At 33.7% G+C, this 22,695-nt stretch overlaps 2 protein-coding genes across 2 annotated transcripts; one reads left to right on the top strand and one right to left on the bottom strand.

Moving 5' to 3' along the window:
- Nucleotides 1-655: 655 nt before the first annotated feature.
- On the top strand, nt 656-15,091 carry LOC136232282 (uncharacterized). Its single transcript, XM_066021342.1, has 16 exons — nt 656-880; nt 972-1,087; nt 1,165-1,255; nt 2,712-2,838; nt 3,903-4,086; nt 4,739-4,883; nt 4,982-5,072; nt 5,554-5,612; nt 5,872-5,949; nt 7,659-7,742; nt 8,515-8,696; nt 9,409-9,537; nt 9,658-9,730; nt 11,911-11,996; nt 12,307-12,382; nt 14,584-15,091. The coding sequence occupies exons 1-16, from the start codon at nt 791-793 to the stop codon at nt 14,614-14,616; spliced, it is 1,644 nt and encodes a 547-aa protein (XP_065877414.1). The 5' UTR covers nt 656-790; the 3' UTR covers nt 14,617-15,091.
- A 1,178-nt stretch (nt 15,092-16,269) lies between these two features.
- LOC136233210 (chaperonin-like RBCX protein 1, chloroplastic) lies at nt 16,270-20,435 on the bottom strand. The gene is made up of 6 exons (XM_066022818.1): nt 20,298-20,435; nt 18,659-18,753; nt 17,364-17,481; nt 17,229-17,245; nt 16,706-16,768; nt 16,270-16,556 (listed from the first exon to the last, which is right to left on the bottom strand). Exons 1-6 carry the CDS (start codon nt 20,425-20,427, stop codon nt 16,491-16,493), a joined length of 489 nt encoding a protein of 162 aa, XP_065878890.1. The 5' UTR covers nt 20,428-20,435; the 3' UTR covers nt 16,270-16,490.
- Between the last annotated feature and the right edge of the window lie 2,260 nt (nt 20,436-22,695).

Below are 22,695 nucleotides of genomic sequence, written 5' to 3'. Positions count from 1 at the left end.
TGACGAGATGGAAAATTTACTTCCAGAGCACAATGATCTCTTCAATTAGATTGAAGTCGTTTGATATCAACTCATTGTTTAAAAGCCATAAATTTATCTACTCAATTTGTAAGCTTTTTGTTCGATAAAACCTACAAGTTGACCATATTAATTTCTTCGTCCAGTTCTCTATTGAGAATGACAATCTTTATATATTATTCAGCTTGGTAGCAGTGTCATTTATTTTAATAATTTTAGTATTCGTTTTTTTAGTTCGGTTCGGTTTTGAACCGATGCACACATATAATATCTAAAAGTAGGGTAAATTATACAATGGTCAGAATTAACAAATTATTTACAACGGCCTCAGACCCTTAAACAAATTTATTTAAATGTCATATCTGGTGGTTTTCTTAAAACTGTTTTTTTTTCCTGCAACTGAATAACTAAAAATTTGATAAAAACAAAAATAAAATTATGATATCTGATATTTTAAGATTTAAAATCGAATAATGATAAAATACATAAATTTAAAATCATGTAATTTCCTCCTAAAACTATGATGGCCCAATTTCCAGAGTCCAAAATTAGGCCCATCAATGCAATCTTCTGCAAAAGAAAACGACATCGTTTCCGCCGGAGGTGAAAACGGGAAATGTTTGTTTGGTGGACCAGGAAGCGAGAAAAACGAACTTGTGGACAGTAGAAAGCAAAATCAAATCAAGTTTCTCTTCTCAAAACATCAAATCAACTTTCTGAATCTTCAATCTTCCTAAACTCTATAATGGTTTCGTAATACAATCAAATAGTAATGAACAAGAAAAGCTTGTCAATTTTGTTGAGAGCCAGAATGAGACCTTCAAGTCATCCAGCCAACAATCAATCCATCTTCACTGTCAAGGTAATTTTCTATTTTCAAATGTCTAATTGCATCGGTTGTATTTAGTTTCTGTTTGTGATTTCAATTTTTTTTTGTGATTTGTTCATAACAGACCAAGGTTAATCAAATGCCGAATAATCCTCAAGCGAATCATTTCGATGTTACAATTTCTCATCGTCCTGGGGAGGATGAAATTGGCAAGCTCAACGCCTCTGCTCACTGCGATAGGTCTTAATTTCGTTAAAATTGAGTTGTTTGGCAGCCTCTTTTTTTAGTTATCACATGTTTTTTGCTTCGTTTTATAGGAGTTTTGATTCCGTCAGAGAATCTATGCACTCGGCTATTTCACTTGACAAAACTGAGGTTCTTGATATGGTGCTTAATAATTTCTCTGAGGTAGGTTTCATTTGTGCAGTTGGAAAATTTTGTTTCAGTTGCTTAATTAAAAAGCTGTATGAATATATGACTTTTGGGGGTGAGTTAGGCTTTTGTTTACTTGTTACCAGAGCCATGGTTCAATGTTGGGTCCTCACTAATATTAGCTTTAGGCTGCAAATGAATTAGGCGTGAAGGGTGTGTTAAATATCCGAATTAGGTAACTATATGACTCTTTAAATATGTGAGAAAATCCTCGAATGAGGTAGTAGGCCTTTGTTTACAATAAGCTATGATCACTGTAATCAGAATCTTAAGGTTCGTGATTCGAATCATAACATTCGATTCGATTCAGCTCTATTTTGACCCGAATCTATAGGGCGAATCTAAATTATAACAGAATCGTACGATCCGTGATTCGATCCAACTCTATTTCGAGCTGGATCTATAGGGAGACTCTAAATTATAATAGAATCGGATGTAATTGTTGGAATCGGTGGTGAATCGACCTGGATCTATGGGGAGACTCTAATAATAGAATTGGATGTAATTGTTGGAATCGGTGGTGAATCGACCTAATAGGTCGAGTCAGCCGATTCCATCGATTCGGGAAATATGCTAAAAAAATCGTGATAATAATTACTGCAGCAGATTCCTAATTCTAGTTTAGGAAAACTAGAAGTCTCTAACGAAGGAAGGAAATAAATTAGTGGAAAAGAACCAATCTGAAATTAAAAAAAAAAAGAAATAAAATAAATTATTATTAATCCTTAACAAATCAAAACACATTAACATATATGACTTTCCAATTTCAAATCAATATGCAAGTCCAATCTCATCCCATTCAGAAAACGACTTTGGCACTTTGCTTTGCCATGGTGCAACAACAGATGACTGGAAGCAAATTATCTTCATCTCATAAAGAACTTCAACAACACTAACTACTAAATTCACTCTCCTCTTGTCCGATTGTTATTTATCAACTCAAACTAGTTCCATTCCATCATTATCAAGTTGACAACAAGGCAAGAAAACAGAGTCAGGAACTCAAACTCTCCATCTCCACTAAGTTATTAAACAGAGTCCAATTTGTGAATTAGTTTTATTAGGATTGCATTTGCATTTGATTTGAAGTTCAAGTACTTGGTTGATATGATTTCTTTTTTGACATTAAAATTGAATTTCTAGACTAATATTTGATAATATTTTAAGTTTAACATGGTAAATATTTTATTTTTTCTAATATTATGAATTTGAACCGAATCTTACAATTCGATTCACGAGTCACACTTCAACAAAATGAGGATTTCGATCCACGAGTCGAATCTCAGTTTGACAAATATGGCTATGATTATGGGATGGGATGGGGTGCATTCTACAAATTCCTTTCTTTTCACTTTGTTAATTTCATATCTATATTCCAAGAGAGAGCAAAGGTTATGCTATATATATGCCCTTTCTGATTATGACAATGCAGGGTTATCTTGGTCTTTCGTTTGAAAACCAACGGAAACTATTGCTGCTGCTTGCCAAAGTGTATGATCTCAATAGAGTTCAAGTTCGAGACCTCATAAAACAATATCTAGGGCTTGAACTTCCTTGCTGTAAGTTCCTTGTGTATCTTTCATCTTTCTATATCTTAATCTTAAAAGTGGCTTGCTACCAATTCATCCTTGGTTGAATTGGGAGAGGTCTCTATCATAGTTGTTAAAGGCGTGCCTTAAGCAAGGCTCAAGGTAGTGAGCCTTGATTGCACAATGCGAGGTGCAGTTTAAAAGGCTCTCGCCTTGTGCGCCTCACCTGGGATTCGGAGCGTGAGTCAAGGTGTGCCTCAGTAACATATACTGTTTTTACTGTTTTCACTAGGGTTTTTTTTAACTGTTTTGTGTAAAACAAATGGTTGATTAATCTCAACCACTAATCTAATTTAAATAAACTTAGTCTTAACCCTTGATCTAAATAAGAATATCAAGAGACCTAAATAAGAATAGAACATATACTCATACTGTTTTCACTAGGTTTTTTTTTTTTTTACTGTTTTATGTTAATTTCTCTATGAAGTATGAACTTAACTTGGTGTTTTTGACATGTAGTATTATGTTTGTATGTGGTCATAAGTGTGGTCTTGGTCGGAATCTCATTTCCTGGAGGAGGTGGGCAAGCATGGGACCACGGTCCCTTATCCTTACTCAGGCGAGAAAGAAAAGTCTCTAGTTCAGTCCTAGACCTTATCTTTAAAAAGCCCTAAGGAAGCTTTAAAAGTCAGATCTTGCTTCAATAGGCTTTCTTCCTCCTCTATGTGCAGGACATACGATCTCGGCACACAACTGATCCAGATCCCTTTTGGTTTATGCTTTAACTAGTAATGGAGTATTAGTGATATTGATATGCTTTAACTAGTAATAGAGTATATATATTTTTATTATTTTCTGCGCCTCATGTTCCTCAGGCGTGTGCCTTGCGTTGCGCCTAGGCTCTAGGACCCCTTAGTGCCTCAATGTGCCTTGTGCCTTTAACAACTATGGTTTCTATGTCAATCATGGGATGCTGGGTTCAACACCGAGTATGTCCCGGGAATACACACACAATACAACATGTATTATAAAAAATGCTTGCTACTTTTTGTAATTATAAGATTCTGAGAAAAGTTGGGATTTCTGGGTTTCAGCTGATGGAGATGAATCAGGCACTGAAGATGATGATGCCATGCTTTCATATTTCTATCGCATTGAACGCAACTTGAGACATGCTCTTAGACCCAGATATGAACTTCTTTTTGAACGACTCAACAACCACCCTGGGGGATTGAAGTTCTTGTCCATCCTTCGCGCTGATATTCTTTCTATTCTCGCGTAAGGTTATGGTCTATGTTCATATTTACATAATTTTGATAATTTTTGTTTTGTTCAATTATCTTTGTACTATATGTATGATTGAAAGTAAAGCCTTTTAGAAAATAATATATTCTTAGAATGGAATATGTGAACATTATATTCATTCACTAATATTCTTTCTATTTGAAAATCTTTTCATTTCGTGGGTGCCTGAACTTGCATTTTAGGCTTAATATATTAGGAGCCCCTGAAATTGGCCCAAAAAGTTGATTGGCCCCCTGAACTTACAAAGTGTCTCATTAGTCCCCTGAACTCCCTAAGTCCACGTGGCGGAACAAGATTGGTTTTGGAAAAATTGAAATGTATATAATTTTAAGCAAGTTCAAGAGGCAAATATATCAATGTAAGCAAGTTCAAGGGGCTAATAGGTCACTTTAAACAAATTAAGGTGGCCAATAGGTAATTTTAAGCAAGTTCAAGGGGCTAACGAGACACTCTGTAAGTTCAGGGGGCCTATCGACTTTTTAAGCCAAGTTCAGGGGGCTAATGATGTACTAAGCCTACATTTTAAGTGTACAATCTTCGTAGAAGTTGATGATTTCCAAATTGCTGTGAAAACAAAATGCATAGTGATGATATTAGTGCTTCATTGTCCCTTATAATTGTGCAGAGAGGAAAATGTTGCATCGGTACGTGCACTAGATTCCTACTTAAAGGAAAAACTTAATAATTGGCTAAGTCCTGCTGCATTGGAGCTTCACCATATTACATGGAATGATCCTGCTTCTTTGCTGGAGAAAATTGTGGCTTATGAGGTATATTTCTTTAACCTGTTTGTCTTTCGCTTTCTGATGATTGCAGATTATTTGAGCTGTATATGCGTATATCTTTTTAATAGCTACCTTTTTTGCAGGCTGTACATCCAATCAGCAATTTGTTAGATCTTAAAAGAAGGTTGGGTTATGGTCGTCGTTGTTTTGGATACTTACATCCAGCAATACCTGGTTAGCAAACCTTTCTGCGGGATGTCAGTAGTTTATTCGGCAAAGTTCTGAAACTATTTGAAGTTCTTGTTTGGTTATCTGGTTTCGTATAGTGTGTTTTAAATCATTTATAGATGAACTGGCATTTCTTTTTCATATTAATACGCCTTCCAAATGCATACACTGGCACCAAAAAATGAAGTCTCTTGATCTCTCATTTGTTTACTTTCCAAATTTACTTGATGTTGTCTGATTTAGAACGCATTTGTTGAGAATAGATCTTGAATCATCCCATGGCATGAAATCATTTAACAGAAATCAATTCCAAGCTCAAAATTTGAGATTGATTTGATAGTAGTTATAAATGACTTATGGTTCTCTAAGTTTATGTCTACCGAGGTAACTGAGTTTAGGTTTGAATAACTGTCCCAAAATTTAATTGACTCTCTTGTTATTCTCAAGTTACTTGATTTAGTCTGATTTTTAAATTTTTATGTTTCAGGTGAGCCCCTGATTTTCATAGAAGTTGCACTTCTAAAAAATGTGGCTCAAACTATACAGGTTTGTTTTACATAATCTCATTCTGAACTAAGAGCTTAAGCTGTTAAAGGCCCAATTCATATTAATATCTGATATGAAGCATGAACAACACAAACCCATCTTACCATGTGTTGAAATTAAATCAACAAATGGGTTTGCTAGGAATCAAACCCTTGATCACTTGGTCAAAGAGGCTCTAATACCATGTCATGAAACTAAAAGCTTAAGCTGATAGTTAAAGACCCAATTCATATTAATATCTGACAATTTCTAATAACAGGAAGTGTTATGGGATAATCCTCCGATACCCGAGTCCGAGGCAGCATGTGCGTTATTTTATTCTATATCATCAACTCAGGTATAATAAGTTATTCTTTGCACTTATCTTTATGTTTCTGGAAAATCTTCCCAACACTTCTCATATGATAAACGTTGTTAGGCATATGCTTACCAGAATTTCACAGATGAACACACGTGTCCTACTAAAAATCCTTTCTACTCCATATGGAATTTTTTTTAGCTAAACCCATAATTAAGCCCTTGAACTTTCACGGTTTTAAGGATTGATGCCCTGATCATTTATTTTTTCAGTTTAGGCCCCTGAACTTTAATAGTTTTAAGGATTAAGCCTTTGATCTTTATTTTTCACACACATTGAGCCCCAAAATTAAAAGATCACAATCCTTAAAATCTTAAAAGTTCAGGGGCTTAAATATACTTTTTGTCTATAATAACAAAAACAAATATGAATTAGAGAGACTTACTGTATTATAGGTTAGCTAATTTAAGAAACTTTTATATGGGTTTAGTTAGTATATTTTTTATTACCCTTTTTTCATATGTATTAGTTTGGAAGTGTAATTTCACGTTAAATTAATTCAAATAGTATTTTTTAAAGTTAAAAACACAAAGTCATCTTCATAGAACTTTTATTTTTTATTCAAAATTAAAAAGAATAAAGGGCGGCCCGGTGCACTACGCGTCCCCGCTGAACGAGGGTCCGGGGAGGGGTCCCACCATAAGGGTGCACTGGGGGCAAGCCTTCCCCTGCCAATTTATTTGGCAAGAGGCCGCTCCTAAGACTCGAACCCGTGACCTCTTGGTCACACGACAACAACATTTACCATTGCGCCAAGGCTCGCCCTCTTCAAAATTAAAAAGAATAAATAAATAAATAAATTATTATGGTTTAAAAGTGATAAGATGATTAAGTAAATAATATCAAAGTATATGATTAAGCCCCTGAACTATTAAGATTTTAAAGATTAATATGTTTGAAAATTAAAGATTAAGGGCTTAATCCTTAAAACTATTAAAGTGTAGGTACTTAATCTGGAAAATAAATGATCAATGACTCAATTCTTAAAACTGTGAAAGTTCAAGGGCTTAATTATAGGTTTAGCCTTTTCCTTTCTCTTTCTTTGGATCAGATCGGGGGTTAGCCATAATCTGAGATCCTTTATTCTGTCTCCACTTCCCTGGAGGCAATATGTAACTCAACTGTAAGGAGAGGAACGAAGAGATAATAAAGATCTTATTTTATCAAAAAATTGGAAGGGAAGGGACTCACCAAGCAACAACTACGTTTGTTTGTATATAGTTAAAAAGACTAGGCCTTGCTCTTTGCTTTATTTTTTGTTTGATGAAATTATCATTGAATTAAAGGTCAATTTGGCCCCTAAAGTTGGCAGACAGGTTCGGTTTAGCCCACATCGAAGTTTAGGTATCAACTCAGCCTGAAGTTGGCAATATTTGGGAAATTAGCCCAAATTTGACGAATTTTTAGATATTGAAATTGATTGTATTTGGGTTAATTTGTCAAATATCGCCAACTTCAGGGCCGATTTGATACCTAAATTTTTGATTTGGACTAAACTGAACCTGTCTGCCAACTCCAGGGTCCAAATTGACCCGTAATCAATTATCATTTATGGACAAGATGGTCAAAATTTGTAGTCGTCGCCATTCTTCATTATTTGTCTGCTTAAACATTTTTTTCCCTTAAAACAACAATGACTGGTTTTATTCTGCGATGAATCTAACTAGACACTTACAGAAGTTTGACAGCCTGGCTTGGCAGGGATCAACCTGGGAAAGTTTCTAATTAAACGTGTCATTACACTGGTGAAAAGAGAGATGCCGCATATATCTGTAAGTAATTTCTTGTGGTCTATTCATATAAATGGTCTGTTTGGTTCAGCTGTTAGCTTTTTGTTACTAGCTGATTAATTATTAGTATTTCGTAAAATTGTGATTAATTGTTGGTGTTAGTATGTAAAATGTCTAATATTGACATGTTTTAAAATAATCGACAAATAAATTATAAAAATACAAATTGTAATACACAAATTAATAAAAATAATCTAAATAACTAAATAAAAAATTAATTTTTTTTTTTTTATCGAATGGAGTAAAACCTTATTCTTTCGGAAAAAATATTATAGAGAGAGAAACAACAATAAAGAAAGAAATGTATTTTGTGAAAATAAGAAGTATAATTTTGTCAAACATCAAATAAAAACAAACTGTTGTTCATGAAAAGCTTCAAAAAAGCTCCAAAACATTGAGCAGTTGTTGAATAAACCTAACCAAACATCATATTTCCCGCAGTTTGGAGTTCATGCTAAATGTGGCTCCAAAAAGCTGAAACAAACATCCCCCAAAGTCATATTGGTTGCAGGATTGCTGTTGCAGCTCTTGAATTGGTCTAATTTTGAAACTCTATTATTTGAACTTGGACTTGAACTTCAAGCATACATAGAACCGTGAATCTGCATTCAAATCATATTTTGAATATTAAAACTATTTTCAGTTTTGGGTTTGTGTCTTCTTTTCCAGTTTGTATTTTTTGAGTTCTCAATTTTTGGTCTAACAAATATATAAATGACTTAATGATATTTCTATTTCATGTTTAACTATATAGACATTTGCAACATTAAGCCCAATTCCTGGATTCATGTCGTGGCTGCTATCGAAGTTGGCATCCCAATCGATCCTTGCTGAAGTGGAGAACATTTCATCATCATCTTCAGGTCAATCTGTTTCCACTTTTAAGGAGAACATACTTGATCCAGATGAAGAAAGATTACTTATGAACTGTTCCCGGTGAGCTATTGATTTTGATATATGCATTATCCCATGTTATCCCGATTTTCGTATATAGAAAACCATAAAGGAAAAACAAGAGGATGAACAAGAATGCATTGGTTTTTATCTCCATAGAAAAAATTCCTTTTTGCATCGAACTACAGGTTTCTCTAATCACAGATAATCAGAAGACTAAGTCTCATTTCTTGATTCCATTTTTATTACTGCTTTAGCTCCTCCATAGGAAGCACATAGAGATATATTACCTAAATCTCCTTTAAATATTTGAGATTCAGAGAATGGATGGGCTTTCTTACAGCTCAAACTTAATGGTATAATTGTACAATTTGGCCTGGAAACAGTTTTAAGTCGTTAGATGTGTTTGTTGCAAACAATATATATATATTGGGTGATAAAAAAAAGAGAAACTGGTCGAATCCATGTGAAAATACAGTAGTATTGCCCGCGTACTCTTTTATGATGATTCCATTACTTTCCAAGGTTCTTTTGCACCAAACCACTATGATATGCTCTATCTTTAGTAGGGCTGCAATTGAGCCGAGCTTTGGTCTGCTCATGCTCGGCTCATCAGAAAACTAACCATCTTGAGCTAGAGCTCAACATCATGTTCGTGAGCTTGTTCACGAGCTTTGCTCATAGTAACACCAATTCCTTCTTTTTGTTCTGGTTTGTGATTTTGACAGAAAAATTGTCTTGTGTGTGCTTGTAGGGAAGGCTTTCCTGGAAAAAATGGGATGGAAATGATGTTCAATTTGTTGACATCAAATAATTATGAGTGGATCAAATCAACTGTAGCGGTTTCAGCGTTAGAGCCTCCTCTGATGCGATTGTGTGCCAGGTGCTGCATAATGTTTACCATTCATACCTCAATTCGTGAATTGAAATGATTGGTTGGATGAAGCTTGCATTTCTGGATTTTGTAGACTGAAATTTGAACAAGTTATTTATGTGAATACAGGTACCTTCTGCTAGAGAAAAAGAGAGGAAAAGCTTTGGATTCTGTTGCAAATTTTCACTTGCAAAACGGAGCGGTATGTTTCTGTAACCTCAAACTTGTATAAGAGTAATGGAGTCCTGACTAGCAATTAAAACAAGGGTAAATAATTGTATTATTAAAATACGAGGACTACCTCAACTTGTATAAGAGTAATGGAGTCCTGACTAGCAATTAAAACCTCAACTTGTATAAGAGTAATTAAGTCCTGACTAGCAATTAAAACAAGGGTAAATAATTGTATTCTTAAAATACGAGGACTAAATAATGTGTTTGGTAAAAATGTAGGGGCTAATAAATTATTTATCCTTAAAACAAGGGTGTTGTTATACCTAGCCTCAAATTCCCACCCCTAGCCCCGTGAAAGGACGAAAATGCCCTTTCATGGGTTGAGGGTGGGAAAAGGCAATTTTTTTTTTCCTTTCCGACACACGGGTGTGTGGCTATCACGCCTCACCGTGTGGTCGGGCGTGATAGCCCCACGCCTCACCTTGTGGTCGGGCATGTAGCTATCACGCCCGACCACACGGTGAGGCGTGGTAGCCACACGCCCGACCTCACGGTGGAGCGTGATAGCCACACGCCCGCGTGTCGGTAGGGCAAAAAAATTAGTCCGATATTCAATTAAACCCGTAAATACATGTTACGTGTTCAAACTACACAATTTTAATTAAAACCTGTAAAATACCATACAATTTTAATTAAAACCCGTAACAATAATATAAGTTCATGAATAATATTAACTAAAATTAACAAAATAAAAATTTAACTAAAACTAACAAAATAAAAATTTAGTTAAACTAAATTAAACAAAATAAAATTTACAACAACTAAACTTAACTAAAATTTACAACATAAAAATTTAGTTAAACTAAATTAAACAAACTAAAAATTACAAAAAATTAATTAAATTAAAAAAAATTAATTAATAATTGCCCATACGCCACACGGGCGTATGGGCATCACGCCGTCACCTATGGTGCGGCGTATGAACATCAGAGGTGACGGCATGATATTCATACGCTGTCACCTGTGGTGCGGCGTGATGTTCATACGCCGCACCAGAGGTGACGGCGTGATCTCCACACGCCCCCATGTCCCGATTCTGATTTCGAATAACAGCAAAATCCGATGCAAAAAACGTCCAAAAAACATCAAAATCAAACGGAAATACGTATCATAGGTCCCTTTCGTTGATAAATTAGTCCGGATCCATGTTTTCGTTGATAAATTAGTCCGGATTAGATTAAAGTGAGTTTAGGTTGTTTGAGAGGATTTGAAAATTCTAAAAATTGTCTAAAGGGTATTTCGGTCTTTTCACGGGGCTAGAGGTGGGAATTCAAGGCTGGGTATAGTAATTTACTAAAACAATGGGCTGAACCACTATAGTTTCTTTCATACCTTTGTATTTGACATTTAGTATTAATCGAGTCGGAAAGGATTTCAATAATAGAAGCAAAACTCCAAATTCTACAGCTGATTGTGTGTATTTTTAATGATTAGGGAGGGGGCATTTTCAAGATTATAAAAAACGTTAGGCGCTAGTCGGGTTGATTGTGTGTATTTTTAATGATTAGGGAGGGGGCAATTTTCAAGATTATAAAAAACGTTAGACGCTAGTTAGGCGGACATGCCCTTGGGATTAATCGGATTTGTACTTTGTATTTTCTTATATAAATGCAATTAAAATATGTATTATACTATCTAAAAATAATAATATAAAATGATTTAATGTAGAAAAACATTTCTATTTGTAACATATATCCTTAAAAACGTGTTAAAAAAACATTCTAACAACAATATTATTGAAACAACTGAAACAACAAAAAAATAATGTTCATAGCTAATATAATTAGCTGAAGACACAGTCCTTAAGGTTTTCAACCATATCATGAAAATAAGTAGAAAACACAATTTAACAAAAATATTTCTGAAAATAATAAATGCAATTCACCAAAAACCATTCTGACAATTTTCAAAAGTGAATTATAATAAAGCAAAAAATCAAAGTAATAATAAAAAAAAAAACATTTTTTGTTTTCCAGGCGGCCAAAAAAAGTTCAGTGGGCCTAGGCAGGTAAAATCACAACGGATTCTCGATTTTAAATGCCTAGGTGGTCCAGGCAGCCTTGTTCTTGAACACTGGAAATTTTAGAATAGCAAGCTTCACTAGTTGAGAAGTTCATAGGATAACTTTCAGTATTTGATGTCACGCAGATGATTGAAAGAATAAATTGGATGGCAGATCTGTCTGAGAACGCCCTTCGCCAAAGCGGAGGTATTATGGTGAACTATGTTTACAGGTAATTCTTGATGCAAAGAACGACTTTTATGTTAATGACAACAACAACTCTAATAGAGGCGGAGGGAGACGGGCGCACGGAAGGTCCGTTGCATCCTCGGCCGCGGGAATTCATTCTGGGATGGGTGGTTCCAGGCGGCCCTCCGTCTAGGAAGAGGGTTTAGAAGTACTGCAATTGCACCTCCAAATTTGAGATCTTGGATCCGCTACTAAACGCGGAGGCTCTTCCATTTTATATAACTCAATTGATTTCTATATACCCAAATGATTCGAGACATCAAATAATAATTGCATTGGATAATGACTTGCAGGGTTGAGAATATTGAAGAATACGCTCAGTCATATTTTGGCACTGGGCATATCCATGCTTCAAATGATATCCATAAGGTAATTTTTGTCCTTGAAGAAAATTACGTTCAGCTTCATATTTGATTTCAATATAGTCATTCCGGGTCAATTTATGTATAAAAACTTACCGGATATTGACATGACGCAGAAGACATTTGAATATATGTCAACTAAGCGTCACATTGGACAAATATATGTTTTGTTGGATGTTTTTTGTAGCATAGGATGTGTCACGTGGCTGCCATGTTTCTGCCATGTCAACCATAAAAGTTAGAAATGATTGGTATGTTGTGGAATTGATCTTTTGTGCCAGTTTGAGATTCCAGTGAGTTTTTTTTTACACAAATTAGCTGGAGGCCCAAAATGACTTTATTGGAATAAAATGTGAAAGTTCAATGATTTTTATTGAAAGAAAATGAAGTTCAGTGAACTTTGCGAAACAAATCCTGAACTTCTATAACCTTTTGGGAAAAAGACGAACAAAAGAAATAAAGATAAAGGGAAAAAAGGGTGAATTGCATCGACGGTCACATAAGTTTGGGATTTATTTCATAAAGGTCACTGAACTTCATTTTATTTTAATAAAATCACTCAGCTTCACATTTGATTTCAATATAGTCATTATGGGTCAATTTTTGTATAAAAGCTCACCGGATGTTACGTGACACATAAAACATTTTTGAATATATGTCAACTAATTGCCACGTTGGACAAATATGTTTTGTTGAATTTTGTTTTGTAGCTTAGGATGTGTCACGTGGCTGCCAAATTTCTGCCATGTCAACCATAAAAGTTAGAAATGTTTGGTATGCTGTGTGATTGATCTTTTGTGCTACGTTTCCAATGAGTTTTTGTACACAAATTAGCCGGAGGCCCGAAATGACTTTATTTTAATAAAATGTGAAAGTTCAATTATTTTTATTGAAAGAAAATGAAGTTAGTGAACTTTGCGAAACAAATCCTAAACTTCAATAACCTTCCGGGAGAAAGACGACGACAACAACAACAACAACGCCTTAGTCCCGAAATGATTCGGGGTCGGCTAACATGAACCATCATATAAAACCGTGCAATCAAGTCGTGTTAGCGACACAAATTCTCTCCCTCCACTCTGTCCTATCCACTACCATATTCTCCTCGATCCCTAATAAACTCATATCACTCTCGATCACCCTCCTCCAAGTTTGCTTAGGTCTTCCCTTACCCATCCCTTTGCCACTCTTCAGTCCTCCTAATCGGCGCATTAAGCGCTCTTTGTCTTACATGGCCAAACCACCTTAGTCGGTTTTCACTCATTTTATTCTCAATAGATGTAACTCCTACTTTTGTCCTAATTATTTCATTACTCATCCGATCCTTTCTCGTATGACCACACATCCATCTCAACATACGCATCTCCGCCACCGACATCTTATGAATGTGACAGTGTTTCACTGCCCAACACTTCGTACCATATAACAATGCTGGTCTGATTGTCGTGCGGTAGAATTTTCCCTTCAATCTATTAGGCATGCCGAGGTCACAAAGGAAACCCATAACACTCTTTCATTTCGCCCAACCAGATTTAATCGTATGAGCAACATCTCCATCTACTTCTCCATCCGTTTGGATAATAGATCCTAAATACCGGAGGCGATCCGAGGCCTGAACAACTCTCGCATCTAGGGTGATTGTTCCTACCTCCCTACTCCTATCGTCTCTAAACTTATACTCCAAATATTATGTCTTACTTCGGCTCAACAAAAGGGAAAAAAGGGTGAATTGCACCGACGGTTACATAAGTTTGGGGTTTATTTCATAAAGGTCACATAACTTCATTTTATTTTAATAAAATCATTCGACTTCACATTTGATTTCAATAAAGTAATTCCGGGTCAATTTATGTATAAAAACTCACCAGATCTTGACACGGAAAAACATTTTTGAATATATGTCAACTAGGTGCGACGTTGGACAATGATATGTTTCGTTGATTTTTTTTTTTAGCTTAGGATGTGTCACGTGGATATGTTGTGTAATTGATCTTTTGTGCCATGTTGAGTTTTTGTAAACAATTTAGCCGGATGCCGGGAATGACTTTATTGAAATAAAATGAAGTTCAGTGAACTTTGTGAAACAAATCCTAAACTTCAATAACCTTCTGGGAAAAGATGAACAAAAGAAATAAAATTAAGGGAATCGATAAATGGACGATGATTCTTTTCCATCATTCAACGTAATCACTTTGTTACCTTTTGCAGCTATCAAAGGAAGATGACATGAAATTTATTTAGGATTACAGAAGGATCAGTCAAGTAAATAACTTTGCTATCAGTTTTGAAACATGCAATTGCCAAGAAACTTTATGTACAGGAGACAACAGATCTCTGGATAGCCTTAAGTTTGTGCAGAGCAAGGGATTGAATTGCTGACTTGGCAATACGCTTTACAGAGACAATTCGCTTGATACGATCCGTTCTATCTTTTGGTACTAATCTATGTATTTTTTTAAAAACTTGGTATCTTACACCTTATGAGTTTATCTAAATAAAGAATTTGTAGAGTTGTCAATTGTTGACACGACGATACTATTTACAGAGACAACTCGTTTAATACGATTATTATTTTTGTATAATTTATATCATATAGAATTCGATAGTTATTTGAGACTTTTAAGAATGACTGAATTGTAGCTACGAAACGATAAATTTTTAGATTTATGAAATATATATTGGTGATATGATCCTATTCCAGTATGGATCAGGGTTTTATTGACTTTTCACTTTTTCCGTCTGTCGACTTGTCTTTGAAACATATTCTTTCGTGAGCTTTGTATTGGAGTTTTGAACCATTTGTAAAAATATTCAATCGTTTGATACGTCATCAAGTTAATATATAACCTTAAGTTTGTGCAAAGCAAGGGAGTTAATTGATAATGGGATTTACAGAGACTATTCACTTGATACGACCCGTTTAATTTTTTGCTACTAATCTATACATTTTTTACAAAATACTTTATGAGTCTATCTAAATAAAGAATTTGTATAGTTGTCAATTGCTGACATGACAACACAATTTATATAGACAACTCATTTAATACAATTATTATTTTTGTATTATTTATATTATATATAATTATGAAATTCGATAGTTATTTGAGATCTTTAAGAATATGGCAGAATTGTAGCTATAAAACAATAAATTTTGAGACTTATGAAATTTCTATAAGAAATATGGTCCTATTCCGGTATGAATAAGGGTTTTGTTTTCTATGTCTGATGATTTGTCTCGGAAATATATTCTCTCATGAACTTTGTATTGTAGTCTTCAACCATCTATAAAAATATTCAATCAAAATTGATAGGTCATCAAATTAATATATAGCCTTAAGTTTGTGTAGTGTAAGGGAGTGAATTGCTGACATGACAATACAATTTACAGAGACAATTTGCTTGATACGATCCGTTCATCATCTGTTACTAATATATGCATTTTCCATAAAATTTGTATCTTATACATAAGGGTAAATAATTTATTAGACCCCTAGTTTTTACCTAACACACTGTTTAGTCCGCCTATTTTGAAAAACACATTTTAAGGTCTCTATCTTTTACCAATATTAACCATGTGGTCCATTTATCTATTTTTTTATATTTTTAACCGAACATATCTTAGCTTTTAGGACAACCACAGTACAATACAAGTTGACCATGTTACTCTGTTATTTTATATATGTCTATTTATGCTAAAATATAACGGTTACAAGTCTAAAAAAACTAGACAAAATGACCAAAAGGTTAATATTGGCAAAAACTAGGGACCTTGTAATGTGTTTTTCAAAATAAAACTCAATAGTGTGTTAGGTAAAAACTAGAGGACTAATAAATTATTTACCCTATACATAATGAAATTTATCCAAATAAAGAATTAGTAAAGTTATCGATTGCTGACATGATAACACGATTTATAAAATAACTCGTTTGATACGATTATTATTCTTGTCATTTATATCCTATACAATTATATGGATTTCCATAGTTATTGGAGATCTTTAAGAATAGGACAGAATTGTAGCTACAAAACGATAAATTTTTGAGATTTATAATTTTTTTATTAGAAATATGATCATATTCCGGTATGGATCAGAGTTATGTTGACTTTTCACTTTCTATGTCTGACGACTTGTCTCTGAAACATACTCTCTCATGAGCTTTGTATTGGAGTCTTCAATCATCTGTAAAAATATTCAATCATTTGACACGTCATCAAGCTAATATATCACATCAATAAAAGTCAACAATGCAACGTACCACACATCAATAAATGTGTTACATTACCAACGACTAAACCCGATTACAAAAAAAAGAGTGAAGTGAGTGTTACCTCTTTTGCTAATCGCTCCAAGTTGTCCCATTCAAAATCATTTTTACAGTACGCAGATCGAACCTACGCCAAGACATCATATACAATTTTTTAGAGTATGAATTACTGTCAGAAAATTTCTTCAATGGCCGGGACCAATATTAGTCTCGTCCACTCAGATGATGTCATGTCAGCCCAACTGCTGATGTGACATTATCTGAGTGGAAGGTCCAGTACTGGTTCCGGTCTATAGTAGAACTTCTCTGTCGGAAAATTTCTTCAATGAGTCGGGACCAATATTCGACCCTCCACTCAGATGATGCCATGTCAGTCCAACTAACGATGTGACATTATCTGAGTGGAGTGTCCAGTACTGGTCTCAGTCCACAGGAGAACTTCTCTGTCAGAAAATTTCTTCAATGGGCCGGGACCAATATTGGACCCTCCACTCAGATAATGCCACGTCAGTCTAATACTGGTCCCAGTCTACAGTAGAACTTCTCCTACATTCACAAAGCAGGTAAAAATATATTAACTCACTAACCTCTAGTATCCGTAATGCTGAAAAAGTGATTCGGAAAATTCAGTTAATAAGGAAATAGGAGAAAGGAAAGTATAATTGTATCAAATGGATCATATCAAAATTGTCACTGTAAATCGTATTTTCGTGTAACGTTACCTAAAGTTTTATGCCTTGAAGATTCTCGCATCAAAGTGGAGCAGAACTTATCCCCATCATTTAAAGAGTGTCTTCCTAAAAATTCCATCAGTTCTTCGTATGCCTCAAAGTTATAGCTCTGCTCTGGGAATTCAATGTTTACTAAATTAACTAAAGTCATTCATATCTTAAGAAGCACCGGCATGGGTACGAATGCATGTGCAGCAAACGATAATTTTAAAAAAATACGAGACACGAGCACAGTAGGAACACTCCAAAATATATATATATATAGTATCTTAGATCACGAGATTTTGAATGATGACAATCTCATTTGTTGATTAAATTTCAACATATGATAAGATGAGCCTGTGCTATATCTTCAAGCCCAATGGACATTAATGTATGGATATGTCATAAATTAATATAAAAAGTCCTAATACATCCCCAACACCCCAAATTGTCAAAAAAAAAAAAAAACCCTGAACTTCAAAATATCACAACTAACCCCTTCAACTTGCTTATTTGGAAAAAATAGCCCCTCAGATTCCACATGGCAGCGTGTAATAGTGGTAACGTTTTGAAGTTCCAATCACACGCTGCAACGTGACATTTGAGGAACTATTTCTTCCAAATAAACAAGTTGAGGGGTTAGTTGTAACGTTTTGAAATTCTGGACCAGTTTTTGGACAACTTGAAAAGCTGAGGATGTATTATGCCATTTAATTCAATTAGTTTTTATATATATATATATATAATACCCACTTGGATCCTCAAACTAAAGCTTTAAAGTCAATTAGAGTATTAAACTATCGAAATCATCAATAAGGTCCCTGAACTAAGTAAAAATCATCAATTGAGTCCTCATCGGAAAAATCATCTATTGAGTTCTCGTCGAAAATCATTCTATTAAACAGTTTTAGATTCTCTTCCCAAAATCTATTTTGAGCCAACACAGAGATCATTATAGTCCATAACCATTATAAACCATAAATAACATCATAAGCCATTAATTCATAAATAAAAAAAACATTTAATACTTCAAAACGTAGTTAGACAACAGAAATGAAACAGTGACGGATCTAGATGGGGGTTTTGGGGGCTTGCGCACTCATTGGTAGTCAGAAAACGCTAAAAATTCTATCGAAATTGTGTATGAGTTTTTAATTTTTTATATAAAAACATCAAAAATACCAATTTAGCACCCATAAATTGCGAGAAAAGCGAATCTTGGATCCATCACTTATAACGGATACGGATACAAAACACGGAAAAATGAAGTAAATAAGAAAGTTAAGTAACAGAGTATTTCTAACCTCAAGCTGAGCAGTGACAATCTGGACTGCAACATAAGTGAAGAAATTGTTGAGATTCTTAGCAGCTTTCGCCTCTGGTGATGCTTCTCCGAATCCTATAGCCCCAACATTATCAAATTCAAACGTAAATTGAAACGGATACTAATATTGGATTACGGATACGAACATGCGGAAAATGTTATTTCTAAATAGTTTTAAAAACATGGTCAGGATCAAGGAGTTTTGGGGGGCTTGAACACCCTTGCTTATTGGAAAAGGCCGAAAATTTTAGGGAGACTGTGTTATTTTATTATATAAAAGAACCAAAGCTGTAAAACCGGCTAGGTGCTAGTTTGGTGGATTGGGTCGTACAGGATCACTCGGGAATTAGTCAGCGATTAATTGGATTTGTATTTTTGAAATTTTATATAAAATCAATTAAAAGGCTTAATACATTGTTTGCTCCCTGAACTTGTCTACAAAGCTTAATGGCCTCCTGAACTTTCAAAGTGTCCAATAGCTCCTCAACTTGCATAAAATGTTCAGTTAGCCCCCTAAACTTGCAGAAAATGTAATCAATTGATCACTCGGTTGCAAAAAAAAAAAATAAGTTAAATGCGGAAGATGTATTGCACACGTCTTGAAAAAAAAGTAAAACGACAAGAATCGGATATGCGGTTCTAATATTAGAGAAGACAAGTTTCATAGTTGAATAAGTAATAACTTCATTTTTAATCTATTTTTGAATTATGTAACAACATTTTAAGATTCGTGGAATACATCTTCCGCATTTAACTTACTTTTTTGCGACCGAGTGATCAATTGATTACATTTTACGCAAGTTCAGGAGGCTAGCTGAACATTTTATGCAAGTTGAGAGGACTATCAGAACACTTTGAAAGTTCAAAGATCAATCAAGCTTTTTTGGGAAGTTCAGGGGCAAATGATGTATTTAATCCAATTAAAATATGTATTATACTATCTAAAAATAATAATATAAATTAATTAACATAAAAAAAATATGTAAATATTCCAATTACAACCATAATATCACGAAACAACTTAAACAAATAAAATATAATATTTATAAGTAATATAATTAACCAAAAAGTTACAAAACGACAAGTCTTAAATATATCACGAAAACAAGAAGAAAATGCAATTAAACCAAAAAAATTGAAAATAATAAACACAATTCACCAATAGTTATTCGGAAATTATAATAAAGTAAAAAAGTAATGGTAAAATATTTTTTTATTTATCCCACTTAGGGAAAAAAAAAGATTAGAGGGACTAATAAGATAAAATTGAAGTGGATTCTCGATTTCCAACCCATAAACGGATCCTAAAAATGTCAATTTAACATTCATAAATCCCTGTGATCATTCTTTTTTTTAATGAATTCTGAATTCGTAACTGGTGGTCATTAAACAGAAATAGACATGAAACACGAAAAACACTATCGAAAAGGAGTTTTCGTGCAACCAAAAAAAAGTATATACGTTGTAATTAACCTGAAAAACTATATTGCACCCACCGGAAAACATTATTTTTTTTTATATAAACTATACCTAGAAAATGGTAATGGAAACGCAAAAACGGAAACAGACACCAAACGAAACGCAAAAAACGCACAAAGAGTTTCCAGATGAAAACTTACCAGGAACGAACATCTTTTGGCAGTTTAATCGATGGAATCTTGGCTTGTTCTTGAATACCAAATGATTTTTAGAGTTTTGAGGGAAAAAGGAGATCTGAGAGAGCAAGACAAGCGAAGAAGATGACTCCATTTATGCCTCTGTTCACAATAACAAGATTTACAGAGATTCCACCAGATTTATCATTTATGAACAAAATATCAGGTAAATTACACTTATGGTCACTGGACTTTACTCACATTTTGAGATATGATCACTAAATTTAAAAAAGGCTTAATACATCATTTGCCTCTGAACTTGTCCAAAAAGGTTGATTGGCTTTCTGAACTTTCAAAGTGTCCTGATAGCTCCTGAATTTACATACCTAAACTTGCGTAAAATGTAATCAATTGATCACATCGCAAAAAAGTATGTTAAATGCGGAAGATGTATTGTACGAATCTTAAAAAAGGTAAAAAGACCAAAATCAGGGTATGTAATTCTAATGTTAGAGAAGACATGTTGTATAGTTGAGCAAATAATAACTTCATTTTTAATTTATTTTATAATTATGTAATAACATTCTAAGATAATACCTTCCGCATTTAACGTACTTTTTTTTTTTGCAACCGAGTGGTCAATTGATTATATTTTACGTAAGTTTAGGGGGCTAACTGAGTATTTTATGCATGTTCAGGGAACTATCAAGATACTTTAAAAGTTCAGGGGCCAATCAAGCTTTTTGGATAAGTTCAGAGGGCAAATGATATATTAAACCTTTAAAAAACATAACATTAAAGTCATTTAAATTTACGCTATGACTATAAAACTTCAATCACCGCCGTTGACGACTCAATAAAAAATTACAAGAATTGATCCTGTAAATTTTTAAGAGATAAGGTGCAAAAATACCTCTAACATATACATCTAGAAACAATTTTACCCCTAACGTTTAAAATGATGCAATTTTACCTTTACATTGACACCTAAGAGCAATTTTACTCATAATGTTGACAAGTTAGGTCAATTGAAGAAATTATTCATCAAATTATCTTTTCAGTTATGAATCTTGTCGGTTACACTTCACATATACATTATTTTATCACTCATTAGTAACAGATCACAAACATATGATTAAACGTGAAAAAATAAAAAAATATACTGTATTTTATACGAGTTGGATACAAAAAAATCAAATATTTCACCAAATTTAAAAATATTAATCTCCTATTCTATTATTAAATCACAAAAAATATGAAATTTTTTCTTTTTAGAATCAACTTACGTGCAATTAGTGCAAAATAAGTAACAAAATATATGTATCTTATAATAATGTCTCAAATTGACCTAATTTGCCAATGTTAAGGGAAAAATTGCTCTTGACTGCCAACATTAGGCGTAAAACTGTACCATTTTAGATGTTAAGGGTAAAATTGCTCTTGTATGTAAACATTATGGATATTTTTGCACCTTATCCCAATTTTTAATAGGTAAATTACACTCATGGCCACTGAATTTTATCCATTTTCACAGTATGGTCACTAAACTTCAAAACGTAACATAAAAGTCACTCAATTTATACTTTCTACCATTATGACCGCTAAATTTCAATCAATGCCTTGAAATGACAGTTGAAAGATAGAAAATTTAAGAAATTGATGATATTCTAAGAAACTTTAATTCTTCAAAATTATCATTTTGTGGTTATTTAGATGTTATTTTGTTAGGAGAGAAAAAATAAATTTTTAGAGTGAGGTACATAAGTGGTGATTTTGGAAAATAAAAAATATAGTTTCATGATAATTCGTTCTAAATAATTTTAATTCTTGAAATTTCTATTTTGAAGCCGTTAACATTCATTTTGATGTGTTAGTTAAAATTTAGTGCTAATTTTGATGTGAAGTTGAATGGTTTTTATGTTATATTTTGAAGTTTATTGGTCATATTATGATAATGAGTAAATTTCAGTGGCTATGGTTGTAATTTACCCACAAATATCTCCAACTCCATTCGTTTTTTTCTTATCCTCTAGTTATCATCTTTTTAGCTATAGATTACATCTTTCTATTGGTCTTAATTTGGCCCAATAGCCCATTATAAATTCCTCTATCCGTGCTTGTTGTGGGCCGAGAGATGGCCCATAAGGCTTTTCATATAACTAAGTAAAATACATGAATATCATAATTAAGTACAAAATTACAAATAAGTCATATCACTAAACTTAATTCTTAATATGTTATTATTCTCTATATATTATGATTTTACATCATAATTTCAAAATGGGTAAGTAATTTATTAGTCGCTATATTTTGACAAAACACACTGTTTAGTCCTGCATTTTCAAAAACACACGGTAAGGTCCCTAACCTTTTTCTCGGTAAACTGTTTAGCCCCTAACGATTTTCTCGGTGAACTGTTTAG

This window comes from Euphorbia lathyris, chromosome 6 (genome assembly GCF_963576675.1).
Source record: "Euphorbia lathyris chromosome 6, ddEupLath1.1, whole genome shotgun sequence".
In the NCBI taxonomy this organism is placed as follows: domain Eukaryota; kingdom Viridiplantae; phylum Streptophyta; class Magnoliopsida; order Malpighiales; family Euphorbiaceae; genus Euphorbia; species Euphorbia lathyris.
The sequence above is the reverse complement of the archived record's forward strand: the minus strand, read 5'-3'. Positions and strand labels throughout refer to the sequence as shown.

Excerpts from the sequence above, each read along its gene's own strand:
- LOC136233210 (XM_066022818.1), bottom strand. The coding sequence starts at position 20,427 with ATGGAGTCATCTTCTTCGCTTGTCTTGCTCTCTCAGATCTCCTTTTTC. Across the intron at positions 18,754-20,297 it reads CCAAAAGATGTTCGTTCCTG|GATTCGGAGAAGCATCACCA; the intron begins GTAAGTTTTCAT and ends TTGGGGCTATAG. Across the intron at positions 16,557-16,705 it reads TGGAGCGATTAGCAAAAGAG|ATGATTGAAGACTCCAATAC; the intron begins GTAACACTCACT and ends ATATTTTTACAG.
- LOC136232282 (XM_066021342.1), top strand. The coding sequence starts at position 791 with ATGAACAAGAAAAGCTTGTCAATTTTGTTGAGAGCCAGAATGAGACCT. Across the intron at positions 1,088-1,164 it reads GCCTCTGCTCACTGCGATAG|GAGTTTTGATTCCGTCAGAG; the intron begins GTCTTAATTTCG and ends TTCGTTTTATAG. Across the intron at positions 5,073-5,553 it reads CTTACATCCAGCAATACCTG|GTGAGCCCCTGATTTTCATA; the intron begins GTTAGCAAACCT and ends TTTATGTTTCAG.